This window comes from Salvelinus fontinalis, chromosome 6 (genome assembly GCF_029448725.1).
Source record: "Salvelinus fontinalis isolate EN_2023a chromosome 6, ASM2944872v1, whole genome shotgun sequence".
NCBI classification, from domain to species: Eukaryota; Metazoa; Chordata; class Actinopteri; order Salmoniformes; family Salmonidae; genus Salvelinus; species Salvelinus fontinalis.
Window position 1 is genome coordinate 13,706,182 of NC_074670.1, and position 14,446 is coordinate 13,720,627.

Below are 14,446 nucleotides of genomic sequence, written 5' to 3' on the forward strand. Positions count from 1 at the left end.
CCCCTACTTCCTCAACCTGGAGTCGTTTGAGTTCTCAGCCAACCCTGAGAAGTTTGCCACCCCCTACACCACCATCAACCAGCTACGAAAGCTGAAGAGGCTCAAACTGACCAACCACACAGACCCCAGTGTTACCTTCAGGAACCACACAGACCCCAGTGTTACCTTCAGGAACCACACAGACCCCAGTGTTACCTTCAGGAACCACACAGACCCCAGTGTTACCTTCAGGAACCACACAGACCCCAGTGTTACCTTCAGGAACCACACAGACCCCAGTGTTACCTTCAGGAACCACACAGACCCCAGTGTTACCTTCAGGAACCACACAGACCCCAGTGTTACCTTCAGGAACCACACAGACCCCAGTGTTACCTTCAGGAACCACACAGACCCCAGTGTTACCTTCAGGAACCTGACAGAGCTCAGGAGCCTCGTGCTGATCAACTGTCGACTCCACTTCATCACCAGGGTACTAACTAGCTATTGGTCCATCAATCGAATCCTTCATTGATTGATCATTTTCCCAACCGCTTTTAGTTTCATGCCTACTGATAATGACCCTGGTGTCTCTACCTTCACATTGAGAGTCCTTAGATCCTTCTAGTGATGGCATCACGTGTTACTGCCAATGCTGTCTTCCACATTACTGTATGTCTCGCTCTCGCTCTCAATTCAATTCAATTCAAAGGGCTTTTTTGGCATGGGAAACATATGTTTACATTGCCAAAGCAAGTGAAATAGATAATAAACAATAAAAAATGAACAGTAATCATTACACTCACAAAAGTTTCAAAGAAATAGAGACATTTCATATTATGGCTATATACAGTGTTATAACGATGTGCAAATAGTTAAAGAACAAAAGGGAAAATAAATAAACATAAATATGGGTTGTACAACCCCTTTTCTTGTGGAAACAGTTCACAAATCTTGCTGCTGTGATGGCACACTGTGGGCAGTGTCTCCTCTTGAGAACCAGGTCTGCCTATGGCGACCTCTCAATAGCAAGGCTATACTCACTGAGTCTGTACATAGTCAAAGCTTTCCTTAATTTTGGTTCAGTCACAGTGGTCAGGTATTCTGCCACTGTGTACAGTCTGTTTAGGGCCAAATAGCATTCCAGTGTTTTGGTAAATTCTTTCCAATGTATCAAGTAAGTGTATTTTTGTTTTCTCATGATTTGGTTGGGTCTAATTGTGTTGCTGTCCTGGTGCTCTGTGGGGTCTGTTTGTGTTTGTGAACAGCGCCCCAGGACCAGCTTGCTTAGGGGTCTCTTCTCTGGGTTAATTTCTCTGTAGGTGATGGCTTTGTTATGAAAGGTTTGGGAATCACTTCCTTTTAGGTTATTGTGGAATTTAATATCTCTTTTCTGGATTTTGATCATTAGCGGGTATCGGCCTAATTCTGCTCTGCATGCACTATTTGATGTTTTACGTTGTACACAGAGAATATTTTTGCAGAATTCTGCCTGCAGAGTCTCTATTTGGTGTTTGTCCCATTTTGTGAATTCTTAGTTGGTGAGCGGACCCCAGACTTCACAACTATAAAGGGCAATGGGTTCTATAACTGATTCAAGTATTTTAAAGCCAGTTCATAATTGGGATGTCGAATTTTATATTCCTTTTGATGGCGTAGAAGGCGTTTCTTGCCTTGTCTCTCACATCGTTCAGAGCTTTGTGGAAGTTACCTGTGGTGCTGATGTTTAGGCCGAGGTAGGTATATACACTGCTCAAAAAAATAAAGGGAACACTTAAACAACACAATGTAACTCCAAGTCAATCACACTTCTGTGAAATCAAACTGTCCACTTAGGAAGCAACACTGATTGACAATAAATTTCACATGCTGTTGTGCAAATGGAATAGACAAAATGTGGAAATTATAGGCAATTAGCAAGCCACCCCCAAAAAAGGAGTGATTCTGCAGGTGGTGACCACAGACCACTTCTCAGTTCCTATGCTTCCTGGCTGATGTTTTGGTAACTTTTGAATGCTGGCGGTGCTCTCACTCTAGTGGTAGCATGAGACGGAGTCTACAACCCACACAAGTGGCTCGGGTAGTGCAGTTCATCCAGGATGGCACATCAATGCGAGCTGTGGCAAAAAGGTTTGCTGTGTCTGTCAGCGTAGTGTCCAGAGCATGGAGGCGCTACCAGGAGACAGGCCAGTACATCAGGAGACATGGAGGAGGCCGTAGGAGGGCAACAACCCAGCAGCAGGACCGCTACCTCCGCCTTTGTGCAAGGAGGTGCACTGCCAGAGCCCTGCAAAATGACCTCCAGCAGGCCACAAATGTGCATGTGTCTGCTCAAACGGTCAGAAACAGACTCCATGAGGGTGGTATGAGGGCCCGACGTCCACAGGTGGGGGTTGTGCTTACAGCCCAACACCATGCAGGATGTTTGGCATTTGCCAGAGAACACCAAGATTGGCAAATTCGCCACTGGCGCCCTGTGCTCTTCACAGATGAAAGCAGGTTCACACTGAGCACATGAGCACATGTGACAGACGTGACAGAGTCTGGAGACGCCGTGGAGAACGTTCTGCTGCCTGCAACATCCTCCAGCATGACGGGTTTGGCGAGGGGTCAGTCATGGTGTGGGGTGGCATTTCTTTGTGGGGCCGCACAGCCCTCCATGTTTTCGCCAGAGGTAGCCTGACTGCCAATAGGTACCGAGATGAGATCCTCAGACCCCTTGTGAGACCATATGCTGACACAAGCACATTTGTGGCCTGCTGGAGGTCATTTTGCAGGGCTCTGGCAGTGCACCTCCTTGCACAAAGGCGGAGGTAGCGGTCCTGCTGCTGGGTTGTTGCCCTCCTACGGCCTCCTCCACGTCTCCTGATGTACTGGCCTGTCTCCTGGTAGCGCCTCCATGCTCTGGACACTACGCTGACAGACACAGCAAACCTTTTTGCCACAGCTCGCATTGATGTGCCATCCTGGATGAACTGCACTACCTGAGCCACTTGTGTGGGTTGTAGACTCTGTATCATGCTACCACTAGAGTGAGAGCACCGCCAGCATTCAAAAGTGACCAACACATCAGCCAGGAAGCATAGGAACTGAGAAGTGGTCTGTGGTCACTACCTGCAGAATCACTCCTTTTTTGGGGGTGGCTTGCTAATTGCCTATAATTTCCACATTTTGTCTATTCCATTTGCACAACAGCATGTGAAATTTATTGTCAATCAGTGTTGCTTCCTAAGTGGACAGTTTGATTTCACAGAAGTGTGATTGACTTGGAGTTACATTGTGTTGTTTAAGTGTTCCCTTTATTTTTTTGAGCAGTGTAGTTTTTTTGTGTGCTCCAGGGCAACAGCGTCTAATTTGAATTTGTTTTTGTGATTCTGGCAACTGACCTTTTTTGGAACACCATTGTTTTTGTCTTACTGAGATTTACTGTCCGGGCCCAGGTCTGACAGAATCTGTGCAGAATATCTAGGTGTTGCTGTAGGCCCTCCTTGGTTGGTGACAGAAGCACCAGATCATCAGCAAACAATAAAAATTTGACTTCAGATCTCTCTCTTTCTCATTACTGTATCTCTATCTCCCTCTGTCTTTCTCTCCCTCCCTCACATTGTCATTACTGTATCTCTCTCTTTCTCTCCTCTTTCTTTCACCCCCTCTCCCTTTTCCTCCCTATTTCTTTCCCTCCCTCCCTCCCTCCCTCCCTCCCTCCCCTCCCCTGCGGTCCATGTTTACAGACCTGGTGTCTCTATGTGTGTTGAGGCTGTACAGTGAGAGCCCTCTGATCCTGTTGGAGGGGGTCTTCATTCCCCTGCTGTCTCTCTCCACGCTGGTCTTTGACCAGGTCGACTTCCGCTGTGACTGTTCCAACGGCTGGCTTCTGGACTGGGCCGACAACTCTCGTAAAACACAGGTAGAACAAGTCAGGTGCAACTAAAGCTCTCATCTGCTGATAACATATAGATTATTGTTGATCAATAACAGGTAACAGTTTTTTACTAAGGATCATGTATTTATGTTTGATTTCTGGTCTTTAACGGGTGCTGTGAACAACAAATTATATTGATTATAATCTTTCAACAACAGACAATTTATAGATTTTTGATAATTGACTTTAAGAGGTGGTGTTGACTAGGGTTGATACAGTAAATTGATTACAGATGATTAATGATTGATTGGTTATGGATTCAAGTGATGCTCCTGCAGCGACAGCAGTGCATCTGGCACTACCAGCGACTCAACTTCCTGTCCACCATGGAGTGCCTCTGCCAGACCAAAGACGACTTCCTGTCCTACGTCTCCACAACGGCCGCTGTGTGCACCCTACTGTGCCTGGCGCTAGGATACCGCTTCCTCCGCTGGCCCTGTGTCGTTCTATTCTTTCGTCTGAGAGGATGGGTGGAGCGACGTGTGGGGAAGAGGTGGTGGAGGAGGAGGAAGAGAAGAATGGGGGGACAGTGGGAGGAGCTGATAGAGGGGGAGGAGGTGAGGTATGATGCGTTTGTGTCGTGACGAGGCGTGGGTACTGGGAGAGATGGCTCCGATGCTAGAGGAGGAGGGGGGACTACTACTGTGTCTGCACCACCGAGGCTTTGAGGTGTGTGTGTGTGCGCACGTGCTTCGACATGCAAGTGTGAGAATGGAGAATATGGTGCTATAATGGTACAAATACAAATACATTAGATTAGATTGATAAACAGCACCCAGCCTGTTGTGTCCTGTCCTGTCCCAGGTAGGGAAGGGCATCGTGGATAACATCGCTGAGAACATCTACTGCAGCAGGAGGACGGTGTGTGTGTTGACCAGACGCTACCTGAGGAGTGACTGGTGTGGCCTGGAGATGAGAGTGGCTACACACCGCCTGTTATCTGAGCACAGCCACAGACTCATCCTCATCTTCCTAGAACCCATCTCCCCCTTCGAGCTGTCCGCCTTCCACAGGTAACACACACCAACTCATCTCCTGAATGGACTTAACTTAGAATGGAATACATTGTATATGAACAGTAATGATATGAACAGTAGTGATATGAACAGAAATTATATGAACAGTAATGATATGAACAGTAACGATATGAACGGTAATGATATGAACAGTAATGATATGAACGGTAATGATATGAACAGTAATGATATGAACAGTAATGATATGAACAGTAATGATATGAACAGTAATGATATGAACGGTAATGATATGAACAGTAATGATATGAACGGTAATGATATGAACAGTAGCGATATGAACGGTAACGATATGGACAGAAATTATATGAACAGTAACGATATGAACAGTAATGATATGAACAGTAATGATATGAACGGTAATGATATGAACAGTAGCGATATGAACGGTAATGATATGAACAGTAATGATATGAACAGTAATGATATGAACAGTAACGATATGAACAGTAATGATATGAACGGTAATGATATGAACAGTAGCGATATGAACGGTAACGATATGGACAGAAATTATATGAACAGTAACGATATGAACAGTAATGATATGAACAGTAATGATATGAACAGTAATGATATGAACAGTAACGATATGAACGGTAATGATATGAACGGTAATGATATGAACAGTAATGATATGAACGGTAACGATATGAACGGTAATGATATGAACAGTAATGATATGAACGGTAACGATATGAACGGTAACGATATGGACAGAAATTATATGAACAGTAACGATATGAACAGTAATGATATGAACAGTAATGATATGAACGGTAACGATATGAACGGTAATGATATGAACAGTAATGATATGAACAGTAACGATATGGACAGAAATGATATGGACAGAAATGATATGAACAGTAGTGATATGAACAGTAGTGATATGAACAGTAGTGATATGAACAGAAATGATATGAACAGAAATGATATGAACAGAAATTATGAACAGTAGTGATATGAACAGTAGTGATATGAACAGTAGTGATATGAACAGTAGTGATATGAACAGTAGTGATATGAACAGAAATTATATGAACAGAAATTATATGAACAGAAATTATATGAACAGAAATTATATGAACAGTAGTGATATGAACAGAAATTATGAACAGTAGTGATATGAACAGTAGTGATATGAACAGAAATTATGAACAGTAGTGATATGAACAGAAATTATGAACAGTAGTGATATGAACAGTAGTGATATGATGTACTGGGTGTTTGTGTTGCAGGCTGGCTAAGCTGGCCAGAACCTGGACCTACCTGGACTGGCCCCAGGGTGAGGACGAGAGGGTAACGTTCTGGGAGCGTTTACGACGAAAGATCGTAGAGAGAGACGCAGACGAACTGGTGAGAGAAGGGGTCAGATCAGACATTGCACCATTTGTCCTGCTGTTCTCATGAAAGTAATCTATTTCTATCTGAAGTGTAACCACTCCACTGTAATGAGTAACTTTGTAACTCAGTTACACAGAAGGTCAACCTGACCCTAGTACTGTTACAGTATATACCATACTGTATGTGTTTTCAAATGTCCGTTCATTCTACGTTCATTTTGCAGCATGATCCTCCGGAAGCATCCTGAAGTCATCTGCATGTTCCCCGCGATGTTCTACATTCTACGTTTAGAGAGATAGTGTTAGCTACTGATCTCAGATAAGGGTGACGTCAAGGGACTCCTTTCTGGACTTTTTTTTTTGCATCATATTTTGACGTTGATTTCTTTGCCTTCCATTTATCAGACGCTCTTATCCAGAGCGAAAGTGGGGGGTTAAGTGCCTTGCTCAAGAGCACGTCGGCATATGTTTCACTTAGTCGGCTCTGGGATTCGAACCTTTTGGTTACTGGCCCAATGCTCTTAAACGCTAGGCTACCTTTCCTTCGTCTCCTTTCTTTCATTCACTGATTGTTCAATTAACTGTTCTTGGATCTGTGCTGTGTGTATTTGAGCACAAAGACAACATTAATATGTTAAACATTCTCCCATGGAAACAACACATTTCAATTGGTTAGATATTGTTTCCAGTATATGACCATTTGTTTTAATACATGCTGCACTCTGTAACTCATTGATGCAGTGGGATTTTACAGCAGCTTTATAGTGCAACACTCCTCCCATCTAAAGCAGAGGCCCACATAGTATAGCTGCTGTCTCAGCTATACTGACTACAATGTGTGTGTGTGTGCATGCTTGCAAGAGTCCTTGTCTGTGTGTGTGTTTGAAAGTGGTGTATGCTGTCTACCTGCCCTCTCCTCAGTAAGTACCAGGGCCTGTTCGTTCTAACCCTCTGCAGCAGAAGGACAGTGTGTCTTGTCATCACGAGACATCCATTGCTACAGGCTGAGAGATGAGGGTTAATAAGCCATTCTGGTCTGTGTGATAGCTGCTGACTAATCATGCTGATGATGCATTTCTACAGCTTTGCATGAATAAATGGGGGACGTGTCTTTTTAAGATTTGGAATAGTCTAAACCTTCAGACAAAGCCCTGTGTGTGTTTCACTTTCAAATACAAAGATAACAGAGTAGTGTTGGACAAATACAAAAGATAACAGAGTAGTGTTGGACAAATACAAAAGATAACAGAGTAGTGTTGGACAAATGTTTTTGTAGTTATATCCTCATCACTCTGTTTGCTCAATTATTAAACTGACATTCAACTGCAATGGAATTAAACTGTGCATTTCCTGTGAGTGTGTGAGCATGAATGTATACGTGCATGATGTCACATCAAACCGCTCACTCAGTGGAGTTGGATTCAGACTCCTCTGTGTCTCATTAGTTGTGAGGTTAATGTCAGATATTGTTTGACTAGGAGAGGAGATGCCACTCATGCCAGAGGGTGGGAATAATTTGCTTCCCTTTGACTCTGGTCAGAATGAGAGACTCACGTAACTACACTCACAGTAAATCTGACTTTATAACACTGATGTTAGATATGAATCAAGACAGACTCATATCAATAGAATATTCTAAATGCAAGCCAAAGGGCGAAACATGCAATACACAATCCCTCATTTCTGCTGATGATGAAGTTGATTTGTCCCGCCCAAAGTGAAGTAAACCAGAAGAGCTGCTCTGAGAGGTTTTAGCATAAGCATAGCGACTTTTTACATTCATATGGCAGCCAGACAGGAAACCTGAGTGTTGCATCAGCTGATATTGCATCAATGAGATCCTCACTCTACGTTAATATGGTGGTCTATTTAGTCCACCAGGTTCTGCACACACTTCCATGATGGCTGCCACACACAAGCTATGCGCTGGTGTTCTTGGTGACGTACAGTACTATTGCTGTAACATGTCTGTTTTCTGCTTACCCACCAGCCACCACAGCCTCCACCTGTTAGGTTCTGTATTTCATTCCTGCAGGGTGATTGGTATAGCACACCTTGCTCTCTGGCTGTAATTAATATTAGTTTAATATTATGGATGCTCTAGCAGTGAGCTACCCCGAAGGAGCAAAGCCTAACGCCTAGACTAACGTATTGTAATCTTTAATAATAAATGGTTAAATGAACACATGTGGTTTCCTGTCTGAAGGTGAGTGCTGTTCAGGGTTGTATAAATCCAATAATCACGTCATGGAAAGAAACCAGTGGTCAGTGTGGGGTCATTTAGCTTACACTATTACAGACACCTTAACCTTGAAGTGGACGGAATGGACGCCATGACATGAGAAATATTTACAAGAGATGAGGGGGGGGGCTTGATTTTATGAAGAGGAGGTGAGTATAAGAGCAAGAAAGAGAGAGAGAAAAGCTTACCTTCACACATACCACCTCAACACACTCACCACCTCAGCCACCGGCAGCAGTGTCCAGGTGAGTTAATCATTCTAATCTACCTCCATATTTCTCTATAAGTTGAATATACATATTCTATCTCCCTCTCTGTTTAAGGTTTCGTTCTCCTGTCCTCCCATCTTTCTCTCCTCCTCTGTAACACTTGCTGTTTTTCCTCAATGCTGTATTTGACCTGACTTGGTCTGTAGTATTTTATCTTCGTATTTATATGATTTTCAGTTCAATAACCTCTCCCCTGAGTCTGACTTGTATTCTGTTTAGTCCCATTAGAACACAACCTCTTCTCCATGCTTTCTTCCTGTTTCTCTGTCAGTGATGGAGTCAGCCATTGGTGTACTCGTGTCCCAGTTCAAGGCGTTTGCTGGAAGTGATGGATCCTCAGACACACTGAGCAGAGATGAGTTCCATAGCCTGGTCAAAACCCAACTCCCCAACTTCGTTAAGGTAATTACATGTTAATTATACTGTGGTAACGTTTGAGTAATACTATAATAACCAGTGATCACCATCCCCTGCCCTGGTGTGCAGGCTTTTATTCCAGTCCAGCTATAATACAACTGATTCAGCTTGATGATTAGTGCTGGGCTGTAACAAAAGCGTCCACCCTTTAGCTCTCCAGGAGCGGCGTTGGTGAGCCACAACATCAGCTTGTGGTCCACTTCATTTCCTCTAGATGGAGACATAGACAGCACAGATGCCTCTTGTCCTTCCAACCTCTGCCTCCTGTGGTATATCAGTATGGCCATGCTAAAATAGACATTTGCATGTGTGCTTGTAAAGTGCTGTTCCGCCATCCTTTCTAGAATGGCCAAATAGTGACACCCAGCAAATAGCTTAATTTCCTTGTTCCCTTCTGATGACCTCAGATGGTAGAAAGGTTTCTTCTCGTCACATGGCTTTTCTGACAAGTATAATCAGATCAGTCAGTGTGGTTCTGAATCTGAGGAGAAGAGGAAAGGAAGCCTCTTAATTAGTGATTCTGACGGCCCTTATTGACCCCCTGTAGAACGCTGGTGACCCAGCTGTCATCGACCGACTCATGGACTCAATTGACGAGAACAACGACGGAGAGCTCACCTTCCTGGAGTTCTGGCAGCTGATTGGACGACTAGCAAATCAACACGGCGGCTTTATCCAATAGGATGTCTCCATGTCTTGTTCTGTTACTACCATATAATTACAATGATAACTTATTCTAATGGTATGGTTATCCCCATGTTGTGTTTCTAAATTGTCAAGTGTTTGCTAAAGCTATGGAGGATTGGTCCAGCAAAATAAAAACATGGATGAATCATACAACTATAGTATCTATGACTACCTGACCTTACTCACTCTCTCCCTCTCTCTCTCCTCTCTCTCCCTTTCTGTCACAGCCAGAATTCCCTCCTTGTTTTGAGAGCATAATTATGTCTCGCCAAACTAGCCAGACTAAAACTAATACTGCATACACACACACACAGAGCAGTGATGGCATCATACTGTGTCTGCATTGTCTGTGTAAATTGAGAATGTAAGCAGAATTTATTCTGTCCCTGTTGTGAATGAGACTGCTAGTGTTTTCCAGGAGGTTGTACCTCTTGCCAAATGAACAGGAGGCTGTAGGACGGAAAGAGAAAAACACCATTGTTAAGTGTATAGTCACTAGGCAGGAGTAAAGAATTGTGGACATAGCCTGGATGTCAGTCTTGCAGTCTTACTGCTTCAGCCAATGATGATTGCTATGACTAAACATGTTTGGTATGACAGCAGGGAAGGAGTTGGCTAAAGCAGAATATCTGGCTCCCAGACTATGGAGAATCAGTAGCAGTGAGTTGGTCAAATCAATGGGGAAGCCAAGACAGAAAAAATAAAAGCCATATTACAACCTTTGTTTGCTCTATAACCTGTTAGTTCATATACCTTGACACCGTGATGTATAGGCCTAAAGGCCGAGACAATAAGAAGACACAGTGACAGAATAAATTCAACCATTTTTTTTTCTTTTTCAGATAGCAACCTCTGCCCAGTGAAGTCCACAAAGCATATTGCATGTACAGTAACATAACCTACAGCATGGTCAAGCAAGTTCATGTTTTCAACATTTTTGGACTACTATACAACTATTGATTTAGAACACTGGAGAGTTACCGCAAGTCACAAAGAAAACAGGAGCTGCCTCCACTATTCCAGCACCATTTCAACATCATCAACTCACCTCTGCTTAGTCTAATACAGTGACAGCTAAAAGATTCCAAAAACAATTTAGTCTAATCAACTTAATCTGTGTGTGTGTGTGCGTGCGTAAGTAGAAAAAAACATGTTGACTCACCCTACTTGTAGACACACCAATGCCATCCTCCTCTCTTTCATGTTGCCGAAACAGTCTATGACTTTGTCATACAGTACACGCTTTTAGTTGTTGTTGTCCTATAGGCTGGCTAAAATGCTTGCTCGCTAGCCTAACTTCCCTTCATGGGCAACGATTAGCCAGCTTGTTTATATTAGCCTACTACATCTAGCTACATTGATCTTCCATCCTCTCCGGCCAGTAGCACAATGTATGACTATGGTTGGATCAGAATCACCATTATAATCATTGGCCAGAACAAAGAATCACAGTGGGTTCTGAAAGTATTCAGACCCCTTGACTTTTTCCACATTTTGTTATGTTACAGCCTTATTCTAAAATGGGTTAAATAACACATGTTCCTCATCAATCTATACACAATATCGCATAATGACAAAGCAAAAACAGGTTTAGACATTTTTGCAAATGTATTACAAATAAAAAACTGAAATACCTTATTTGCGTAAGTATTCAGACCCTTTGCTATGAGACTCAATAATTGAGTTCAAGTGCATCCTGTTTCCAGTGATCATTCTTGAGTTGTTTCTACAACTTGATTGGAGTCCATGTGTGGTAAATTCAATTAATTGGACATGATTTGGAAAGGCACACACCTGTCTATATATGGTCCCACAGTTTACAGTGCATGTCAGAGCAAAAACCAAGCCATGAGGTCGTATAGGAATTGTCCGTAGAGCTCCAAGACAGAATTGGGTTGAGGCACAGATCTGGGGACGGGTACCAAAACATTTATGCAGCATTGAACACAGGAACACAGTGGCCTTCATCATTCTTAAATTGTGCTCCCGAGTGGCGCAGCGGACTAAGGCACTGCATCTCAGTGCAAGAGGCGTCACTACAGTCCCTGGTTCAAATCCAGGCTGTATCACATCCGGCTGTGATTCGGAGGCCCTTAGGGCGGCGCACAATTGGCCCAGCGTCGTCCGGGTTTGGCCGGGGTAGGCCGTCATTGTAAATAAGAATTTTGTTCTTAACTGACTTGCTTAGTTAAAGGTTAAATTAAATTTGAAAACACCAAGACTATTCCAAGAACTGGCTGCCCGGCCAAACTGAGCAATCAGGGGAGAAGGGCCTTTGTCAGGGAGGTGACCAAGAACCCAATGGTCACTCTGACAGAGCTCCAGAGTTCCTCTATGGAGATTGGAGAACCTTCCAGAAGGACAACCATCTCTACAGCACTCCGCCAATCAGGCCTGTTTCGTAGAGTGGCCAGACGGAAGCCACTCCTCAGTAAAAGGCACATGAAAGCAGGCTTGGAGTTTGCCAAAAGGCACCTAAAGGACTCTCAGACCATGAGAAACAAGATGCTCTGGTCTGATGAAACCAAGGTTGAACTCTTTGACCTGAATTCCAAGCGTCACGTCTAGAGGAAACCTAGCACCATCCCTACATGAACATGAAGCATGTTGCTGGCAGCATCTTGCTGTGGGGAGGTTTTTCAGCAGCAGGGACTGAGAGACTAGTCAGGATCGAGGGAACGATTTACAGAGCAAAATACAGAGCGATACTTGATGAAAACCTGCTCCAGAGCACTCAGGACCTCAGACTGGGGCAAAGGTTCACCATCCAACAGGATAACTACCCTAAGAACACAGCCAAGAAAATGCAGGAGTGGCTTCAGGACAAATCTCTGAATGTCCTTGAGTGGCCCACCCAGAGACCGGACTTGAACAAGATCTAACATCTCTAGAGAACGGAAAATAGTTGTGCAGCTTGAGAGGATCTGCAGAGAAAAATGGGAGAAACTCCCCAAATACAGGTGTGCCAAGCTTGTAGCGTCATACCCAAGAAGACCCAAGGCTGTAATCACTGCCAAAGGTGCTTCAACGAAATACTGAGTAAACGTTCTGAATACTTATGCAAATGTGATATTTCAGTTTTTTCTCTTTTTTTTGCAAACATTTCTAAAAACCTGTTTTTGCTTTGTCATTATGGGGTACTGTGTGTAGAATAAGGCTGTAATGTAACAAAATGTGCAAAATGTCAAGGGTTCTGAATACTTTCCAAATGCACTGTAAGTAAAACCACATGTTTTTTAGCCTCTCCATCCATGGCTAATTTAGGAAAGGGACAATTTTTGCTAGCTAGCTAGCCACCAGAGGATAACAACACAACGAGATGCAACAATTCAATTTTTTTCTGTCAATGACGGTTGGCTTTTGATGTGATGTGATTGGTGTGAAGCCAAATCCAAACTGGCTTCCCTTGACACTTTTTCAAGCTGGGCCTGGACCATTCACAGCTGAGTTTACTTAGCCAATCAGCATTGAGATAAACTATCATTGTAAAAAATATATATATATCAAGGGAGGCCAAATGCTCACTGGCTTCCTTTCCCTGCATTCAATGCTACAGGCGGCAACAATATCATTCTCTTTTTGACTAGACAGCATCAGATAGATGGGCTACACATACAGAGGGCCGCTGTTTCGCTCGCTTGGTTGCTTTCTCCGGTGAGATCCATTCAACCTCTTGTGAATTGAAGGAAAAAAACGTATCAAACACAGAGACAAAAGATACATTCTTTTATCTGTTTATTTTTTTTAAACATTTCTTGGGGAAGCCTGGCTTCCCTTGGCATCCATGAATACATGCCACGGAAGAATGTAGCCTACGTGTAAATAACCAACAGACTAAAAACATGGCTGTGAATATGTTCTTAATGTATCTGTCTGTGAGGTCTACATGACTAAGTTTCTCCTTGCTTTGTGAATAATTATACATTAAGGTTTGTGTTTCTGAGCAATGTGGTTGAATAAACTCAAACTGATGTTGACTTTAAGGGTGTGGTGGAAATATGACTTGGTCTACTACCATGCACAGACACACACACCTTATTGCCTGTTTATACTTGCTCACTCAAGGTGCTGATGCAATGTGGTGGCTAAAATATTTGAGCCATCCCTAACATTAATCTGTGTAAAGTAATTTTAAGTAACTTATGTTTTGTGGAGGGTTCATAATAGCATACCTAAGTATCATATTAAGGCTACAAATTGTTACTTTTTTTCTAAATACAACATTGCATTATGTTTTTAGAATCAAACTATAGGCTATAGTCCACAATAAACCATCTATTGTAAACATGAAAATAAAATAACTGGCAAACTACAGAGTAGTTAACACCCCATTCAGAACCAATCAGTCGATATAATCGAGAAAATCATCAGAAATCACGCGGTATGAAACAGACAGTGGGGCGCCGCCTGGCCCACTAGTTGATCAGAAGGTTCAAATCAACGTTTCATATCGTAAAGAGTAGTTATTAACACAATAAAATGAATCTGTTGGCAGCCCTTCCCCCTTCGTCTATTTCCTATCTCCCTTGCTCTTTCCCATCCACACGCCC

At 43.1% G+C, this 14,446-nt stretch overlaps 1 protein-coding gene across 1 annotated transcript; it reads left to right on the forward strand.

Moving 5' to 3' along the window:
* Window positions 1-6,539: 6,539 nt before the first annotated feature.
* Window positions 6,540-10,049, forward strand: LOC129857101 (protein S100-A11-like). Its single transcript, XM_055925036.1, has 3 exons — window positions 6,540-8,768; window positions 9,064-9,194; window positions 9,757-10,049. The coding sequence occupies exons 2-3, from the start codon at window positions 9,066-9,068 to the stop codon at window positions 9,889-9,891; spliced, it is 264 nt and encodes an 87-aa protein (XP_055781011.1). The 5' UTR covers window positions 6,540-8,768; window positions 9,064-9,065; the 3' UTR covers window positions 9,892-10,049.
* Window positions 10,050-14,446: the final 4,397 nt, after the last annotated feature.